The 8,943-nt window shown below is 35.2% G+C and overlaps 1 protein-coding gene across 2 annotated transcripts in view; it reads left to right on the top strand.

Moving 5' to 3' along the window:
* Positions 1–8,943, top strand: part of grk5l (G protein-coupled receptor kinase 5 like) — a 152,469-nt gene that overhangs the window by 120,735 nt on the left and 22,791 nt on the right. For both annotated transcript variants that reach the window (XM_062051177.1, XM_062051176.1), the window contains exons 4-6: positions 354–431; positions 2,196–2,293; positions 2,444–2,536. In XM_062051177.1, the coding sequence (XP_061907161.1) occupies positions 354–431; positions 2,196–2,293; positions 2,444–2,536 (269 nt within the window). The remainder of the gene's footprint in view (positions 1–353; positions 432–2,195; positions 2,294–2,443; positions 2,537–8,943) is intronic.

Here is an 8,943-nt window from a genome sequence, read left to right as displayed (position 1 = left end):
ACTCCTTTTCGAACATGTTGAAAAGAGAAACTGGAAATTGTGATGTATCATGTTGTATGCTTGCATGTTCGAAATAAACTCAAACTCAAACTCAAACTCAAACTCAAGTATGAAATTGATTTCAGCCTCAACATTATCAATAATGTATTTTTGTTTTGTTTTAATTCTCTGTGTCTGTGAAATTTAGAGCGCAAAAAAACAACATTTTTGAGGACCTTTTGGAGAACAGTGGTAGTATTTATTCATTACATTGTAATTTAGGAAGTTGTGTTTGATACACATATTTTACAATTTATCTGTTGCAAAAAATAGATGATGTCAGACTTGACAATTAATGTTATTATGTCCTACAGGAGGATTACGAGGTGACGCCTGATGAAAAAAGAAAAAGCAGAGGGGACCAGATTATCAAGACCTTCCTTTCTAAACAAGTGAGTATACATATCCAAATGATGTCTCTTCACAAGGTGGACGCAGAAAAATGTTGGGTTACGCATGACATTTTAGTTACATGGATGTTTTTTTTTTTATTTACAATTTCACATAATTGTGTACGGTACATAAAAAAGACCTTGTTCAGCGTCTCCCATGGGACTTGACGGTGACGGTGGATGATGTCATCATCTAATTTGCATATTGCACCATGACACATGGGCATGTCCCCGTGAGTGTGAGAGACAAGGTGTGAGCAAAAAAAAAACCATTAAAGCAAAACAAATGTTTGGAAATTAGGCATGGAGGATAGTAATGTATTAGTGCCAGTTTCAATACTGCTCGTGGTGACTTTGTGTCATGAAACAGAATGTCTGCTTTACACGACTTGACAGAATAAACATATAAATAATAAAAACTATGAATTATTTGGGCAAAGACCTGGCAAACAGAAGGTTTTTATCTCAGCAACAGGTCTTAGTCACAGTGGAGCTGGCACCATGATTGGTCACTCATTGACATTCTGTTATTTGTTATTACAAAACCCAAAACCAGTGAAGTTGGCACGTTGTGTAATTCGTAAATTAAAACAGAAGACAATGATTTGCAAATCCTTTTCAACTTATATTCAATTGAATAGACTGCAAAGACAAGATATTTAATGTTCGAAATGAGAAACTTTTTTTTTTTTTGCAAATAATCATTAACTTAGAATTTAATGGCATCAACACATTGCAAAAAAAGTTGGCATAGGGGCATTTTTACCACTGTGTTACATGGCCTTTCCTTTTAACAACACTAAGTTAACATTTAGGAACTGAGTTGACCGATTTTTTAAGCTTTTCAGGTGGAATTCTTTCCCATTCTTGCTTGATGTACAGCTTAAGTTGTTCAACAGTCCTGGGTCTCCGTTGCGGTATTTTAGGCTTCATAATGCGCCACATATTTTCAATGGGAAACAGGTCTGGACTACAGGCAGGCCAGTCTAGTACCCGCACTCTTCTACTATGAAGCCACGCAGTTGTAACACGGGGCTTGGCATTGTCTTGCTGAAATAAGCAGGGGCGTCCATGATAACGTTGCTTGGATGCTGCACCAAAACCAGTATGTACCTTTCAGCATTAATGGTGCCTTCACAAATGTGTAAGTTACCCATGCCTGGGGCACTAATACACACCCGTACCATCACAGATGCTGGCTTTTCAACTTTACGCCTATAACAATCCGGATGGTTATTTTCCTCTTTGTTCCGGAGGACACGACGTCCACAGTTTCCAAAGAAATGTGGACTCGTCAGACCACAGAACACTTTTACACTTTGCATCAGTCCATCTTAGATGAGCTCGGGCCCAGTGAAGCCGGCGGCGTTTCTGGGTGTTGTTGATAAATGACTTTCGCTTTGCATAGTAGAGTTTTAACTTGCACTTAAAGATGTAGCGACAAACTGTAGTTACTGACAGTGGTTTTCTAAAGTGTTCCTGAGCCCATGTGGTGATATCCTTTACACACCGATGTCGGTTTTTGTCGCAGTACCGCCTGAGGCATCCAAGTATGAGGTGTATTAGGAAGCAGCGTTACGATGCCGTGCACCATAAAGAGTTGTAATGACGAGCCATTTTCCCATGCAGTCCTATTATAAAGTGTTTATCAGCCAGGGTGAACAGGTCGTGTCAAATAAGTGAACGTATGGGAAACAAAAAAGGGTAATTGCATTGACAAAGAGTAACGTGTGCACATGTATGTTGTCGTGTGTTGATGTCAAGTCACCTCAACGTGTCGACATAGTGGAGGTCTTTGCTGATCAGTGCCGAGAGAACCTGGAGCTCAGTCCATGTAAGGAAATCTTCAGCAGCTGTCACAAGTGAGTCGTCTCACCCGCCGCCTTTACTCCCTTTTGCTTCCTTTTTCCCTGACCCGCTCACCTCTCATGCCAAGTGTGTGTTGTACAGCATTGTGTTCATTGTTGTGCACTACCATGACGGAGCCCTCTCGTTGTGTTGTGTGGACCCAGGGCCGTCCACGACTATCTGAGCGCTGCGCCATTCGCAGACTTTGAGAACAGCATGCACTTTGACCGTTTCCTGCAGTGGAAAATGCTGGAGAGGTCAGTGGCATCCAGCTTTGTGTATTCGCAATAATCCTCATTTGAGTTAAGAAAAATGAGTGTGAAAAAAATTGTGTGTAAACTTCGCTTTGTCGGTTGTACATTTTTGTTCTGCTTATAACAAGGGTGTCAAACTAATTTTAGATCGGGGGGCACACAGCAAAAACTGCAATCTAAGTAAGATTAAATATCTCAAATAAGGGTGATATTTGCTTATTTTCTGTCTGATAAGATATTCTTCTCACTAAGCAGATTTTATGTTAGAGTGTTTTACTTGTTTTAAGGGTTTTGGTCCTAAATTATCTCAGTAAGATATTACAGCTTGTTGCTGAGATTTTATGATCTATATTGAGTAAAACATGCTTGAAACTAGAATATCAACTGTTGCAAAGCTGTGTCATCAACACTCACAAGTATAAAACTACTTTTTTAAAGTAATAATTTCTTACTTCAAGCATGAAAAAAAAAATCATGATGCCGAGTGCATATCATTATGTCAAGATAATGGCACTAGCATTTACTTAATTTAACAATATTTTTCAACATAATGAGCAAAAAGGTCTCTTTTTTTTATTTTCTACCAAGAAAAGTGCACTTGTTATTAGTGAGAACATACTTATTTTAAGGTATTTTTGGGTTCATTGAGGTTAGCTAATTTTACTTGTTTTGGAAAGTCTTGGCAAGCCAAAATTTCTTGTTCTATTGGCAGATAATTTTGCTTAGTTCAAATAAAATACCCCTCATTTTTGTATTTTTTTTTTCTTGTTTTTGAACACTGACTTTTTGCAGTGCACATGGAGAAAAATCTACTCCCAAGTGGGCCGGACCGGTAAAATCACGGCACGATAACTTAAAAATAAAGACAACTTCAGATTGTTTTCTTTGTTTAAAAATAGAATAAGCACCTTCTGAAAATGTACAAATCATAATGTTGTTGTTTTTTTACACTTACATGTTGCGGTTAATAGTATTCTATCTTTATTTGACATTATTTATACTTTCTGAATAAATTATGTGATAATGTTCATCAGTCAATTTTCAATCTATCAAGATAAAAAAACAATATCAAAATCAAATTACAGGATGTTATTTATGTAGTTTGATCATTTTCCTCGACTGGTGCACTAACAACATTGGGTTTATTATTTTTTTTACATATGTAGCATCATCTACCAAGATACAAAGAATTGCTATTGCGACACCTAGTGGACACATTTAGAACAGCACTTAGCAAATACTTAGCAAACTTATCCCGCGGGCCGGATAAAACCTGTTCGCGGGCCTGATCCGGCCCACGGGCCGTACGTTTGACACCCCTGACTTATAATTTAAAATATAGCAAAACTATTCTAACTTAATGCTTAACAATCTCTCAGGTGGGAATTTTTTTTTATTTTTTTTTTTTTTTATAAACTGACCCTGTTGAATTGTTGTTTTATTTTATTTTATTTTTTTCATTTTTTTTTTATTGACATCCAGCATCAGACATTCCTATCCATTACATCATATTCACATAAATCATATATCTATTGTTCCCCAACATTTTTGTAACTGCGGACCGGTCAACGCTCGGGGAGGGGGGGGGGGGTTATTTTTTTGTTGTTGTTGTTTTTTGTTTTGTTTTTTTGTCATAAAAAAAATACAATAATGGGTGCTTACGGACTGTATCCCTGCAGACTGTATTGATATATAATGTAGGAACCACAAATATTAATAACAGAATGATTTAATTTAAAAAAATTAAAAATAATACATTTATTTTATATATCTTTTTATTTCTTTTGCGGCCCGGTACCAATCGATCCACGGACCGGTACAGGTTGGGGACCACTGCCCTAAATGTCAAAATATTTTTGTTTATATCCCACCCATACCACCCACCCCCCCAAAAAAAGAAAGAAAGAACAAAAAAAACTAAGTAATATCTACAAATACATCATTTTGAATTGTTATTTTAATAGGATTCAAAAGTATTCTAAAGCTGTTTTTTTTCTCCAGAAAATAAAGTCAGAACAACTGCAGTAAACCTTTAACAATTATATTAATCATCTACACATAATACTTGCAGAGTTTGCAGTAAAAGTGTTAACCTTGCATATAGAACTCAAATTTTACGAGGTCACCATTTCGCTAGAGTACAGTTTGGTTCAGTGCAGTACACACATTTTTTGTTTTCAATTCCGGTACAAATCGTCGCAGAATGATATCACTTTACTCTAACAAAATAATTGTATGAGAAAACAAAAATCATAATTTCCATATAAAGGCTTTTTCTGTTATCTGCTGTCATAGTTCTCGTCTTTGTTCAATTTCATGAAAACTTGTAGACCGCACCACATGTAAAATACAGATTTACACATTTTAACTAACTTTTCTTGGCGAGGGTCTAAAATCAGGGGTGTCAAACCCATTTTCATCGTGGGCCGCATCACAGTTACTGCTGCCCTGACAGGGAGACACCACATAAATGTGTAATAATCTTATTATTACACAAATTGCCCCTTGATTATTGTTATTTACCAACATACAGATGGAAAACTTGCCTTGAAATTAGAAGTCAAGATGACAAGCAGATGTTAAAGTTCGACTTGGAATAACTTGTTGCATCAAATAATATTGATATAGGAAGAACTTCAGTTGCATGCGGTACAATTGTTTTCCTGTCACACTGAAATACATTTAGCAAGAAAGATAAATTGCCTTATTGAAGGACATTATTTTCAGGCTTTTGTGAGCTACATTAAATTATGTGTGGGCTACATAAATTATGTGGCAGTCCAGTTTAATTATGCAGTTTTTCACCAGTTTAAAAAAAACAAAAAAAAAACTGCATTGTGTCTTTGATTGAAACATTGTTAAAATAGGATAAAAACATAAAGTATACACACTTTATCTTAGAAAACTCCCATTATAGCTGCTATTTTTTAACAAAAAGTAATTATTGTATAGTACTCTATGCTTTTTCCATGGAAACTAAATGAATACAACAAAAAAGAAAATGTTGTTTTTGTTGAATTGTGCCCCTAAACCACCAGACGGTGCCAGATAATCATTAGCAGAGATGAGTGTAAGTGAGCTTGGATGAGTGTAAATACTGCCATTAAACCGCTAAAATGCAATGAAAATGATCTTGGGCTATATATTAATCTATATATTAAATGGCAGATATATATATATACACTACCGTTCAAAAGTTTGGGGTCACCCAAACAATTTTGTGGAATAGCCTTCATTTCTAAGAACAAGAATAGACTGTCGAGTTTCAGATGAAAGTTCTCTTTTTCTGGCCATTTTGAGCGTTTAATTGACCCCACAAATGTGATGCTCCAGAAACTCAATCTGCTCAAAGGAAGGTCAGTTTTGTAGCTTCTGTAACGAGCTAAACTGTTTTCAGATGTGTGAACATGATTGCACAAGGGTTTTCTAATCATCAATTAGCCTTCTGAGCCAATGAGCAAACGCATTGTACCATTAGAACACTGGAGTGATAGTTGCTGGAAATGGGCCTCTATACACCTATGTAGATATTGCACCAAAAACCAGACATTTGCAGCTAGAATAGTCATTTACCACATTAGCAATGTATAGAGTGTATTTCTTTAAAGTTAAGACAAGTTTAAAGTTATCTTCATTGAAAAGTACAGTGCTTTTCCTTCAAAAATAAGGACATTTCAATGTGACCCCAAACTTTTGAACGGTAGTGTATATATATATATATATATACATATGACTCAATAAACTTAACCAAGTCCTGCCTGCTTTCTCTCTCATTTTAGCTCAGTAGGCACTGTAAAAATAATATTTTTTGTCTATTTGTCTACTGTACTGAAATTATTGTTGTCATGAATTATTGATCTATTCAAGGCTGTAATTACCCAACCTCAAATATTCCACTCTGCAGTGCATTTTTTTTCTTTAGAAATATTGCATGTTGTATTTTGTATTTTTGTATTTTGTATTTTGTATTTTGCTTTTCCCATTATAAAAAAAATATTATTATTTTTTCGGAAAAAAAAGCCATAAAACAAAAACAAGTAAATAAAAAATAAGAAAGAAAACATACTTAAAATCATCACACAGATCTGAAGTAAAAAAAAAATCCCTTTTGGATCTTAAGAGTAACTGTGTATCGTCAATCTTAAAGGGGAACTGCTCTTTTTTTGGAATTTTGCCTATCGTTCACAATCCTTATGAGAGTGTAGAACACGTCTTTTTTTAGGATTTTAAAGATGATTAAAAAAAAACACTTGAAAGATACGGCTAATGGGAGTCACCGTTGTAGCTTAAAACAACTTTTAAACCCTCCATCAATGTTTTATATACACACTGCAAGTCAGCATATATAATGTAGTAACAGACACGTTCATAACAATATGTAATATGTTCAATATTTACCGTATTTTGGTCATTTTAATAATTTCCGAGACTGATTTATTCAGTGCACTGATTTCTGTTTCCGTAGCAATGCATGTCTGACTTCTGGCAACGTGTGTGTTCCTACAACCGAAATCAAACACGAGTGTGTTTTCTAATCATGGCAGACTTGGTAACAGACAACGAAGACAGCTATTTTTGGACAAATGAGGATTTACAACCTTATACTTTTGAAGCTAAATATACTGCTGCTTATAGAAGCGAGCACGAAGAAAGAGTGAGGCCGGAAGAGTGAGGTGAAAGCGATTTTGACGCTATAAATATGGAACTTGGAGCCGAGCTATTTCGACATAAATGGAGCGCTTACCCAAAATCAACAGGAAACGTCCCCGGCCAGCTGAACCTAGACGAACAACTGTCCATCGAGTGAGTCACTTTAATATCGATCATGATACACACAGTACGCCATGTGTGTTAGTACAACTACAGTACATACGCTGTCTGGCTAGCTGTGTACAAACAAAACATGAAATATGGGCTAATACTTTATACTGTAACATAATTCTTCATGTATTTCAGTCAGTAAAATTGGTGTCTTGTTTTGTGCATTACACTGCAAAAACTGACATCCAAGTAAGATTACATATCTGAAATCAGGGTGATATTTGCTTATTTTCTGTCTGATAAGATAATTCTTCTCACTAAGCAGATTTTATGTTAGTGTTTTACTTGTTTTAAGGGTTTTGGTCCTAAATTATCTCAGTAAGATATTACAGCTTGTAGCTGAGATTTGATGACCTATATTGAGTAAAACATGCTTGAAACTAGAATATCAACTGTTGCAAAGCTGTGTCATCAACACAATTTCTTATTTCAAGCATGGAAAAAAAAATCACGACTTTGACACAATTTTGTCTCATAATTAAAACGGATGACAGCCAAATGGACTTTGCTGTTTTATTTTCAATGAAACAATAGAAAATACGTACTCATAAAGTAGTACGGTTGGCACAGTACAGCAAACTGACAGTTAATATTTAAACATTTAACATCTGACATTTGTAACAATTTTGAACAGAAATAGTTCATGCACATTCAGATTAATTATTCAAAATTAAAATTTAAAAGAGCACGCATTTGGCGCGATGATGTCATGTTATCGAGGGAAAAATGCATTTTTAGACCATATGATTTGCCTGAGCGGCTAGGAGACCCCGAGAGTAACAAGCGGTTGTTGCCTTTCCATTAAGAACAATAAATTTGTTTTTAGTATAAGTTTGCTGGTTTCAAAAAATGTAATGCCGAGTGCATATCATTATATCAAGATAATGGCACTAACATTTACTTAATTTAAGAATATTTTTCAACATATTGAGCAAATAGGTCTCTTTTTTTTTTTTTTCTACCAAGAAAAGTGCACTTTTTATTAGTGAGAATATACTTATTTTAAGGTATTTTTGGGTTGATTGAAGTAATCTAATTTTACTTGTTTTGGAAAGTCTTGACAAACCAAATTTTCTTGTTCTATTGGCAGATACTTGTGCTTAGTTCAAATAAAATACCCCTAATTTTTATTTATTTTCTTCTTGTTTTTGAACACTGACTTTTTGCAGTGTACAAACTCAAACGTGCTTTGTGTTGTGGTAGAAGCTTGCTTATCTCTTGCCGTAGTTAGACTTTACGGCTAATACCATAGCATGGAAATGTGTTACTATGATAGAAACAGAGTTCCTCAGTGTTCACTCTTACAAAAACAATGTTGTTACATTTTGGTTATTATACAGGTTACCAAACTTAAATGAATTATTGTTGATGGTTTTTGAATGCATTTTTAAAGTGATTTAGTGGTAGAATGGATTGCTCCCATTAGCTGCATTGCTAGTCACCTAGAACGAGCCATTTCTTATGTTGGAAAGCGAAAAAAAATGTTTTGTCTTCTTGTCTCTCATAATGATTGTGAACAATAGACACAATTCCCCAAAAAAGTGCAGTTCCTCTTCAAGGGGCACAAGGGTTGAAGTCTGCAACAGGCC

Source organism: Entelurus aequoreus, linkage group LG06, assembly GCF_033978785.1.
Source record: "Entelurus aequoreus isolate RoL-2023_Sb linkage group LG06, RoL_Eaeq_v1.1, whole genome shotgun sequence".
In the NCBI taxonomy this organism is placed as follows: Eukaryota; Metazoa; Chordata; class Actinopteri; order Syngnathiformes; family Syngnathidae; genus Entelurus; species Entelurus aequoreus.
Note: the sequence above shows the minus strand (reverse complement) of the source record. Positions and strands in the feature narration are given on the sequence as shown.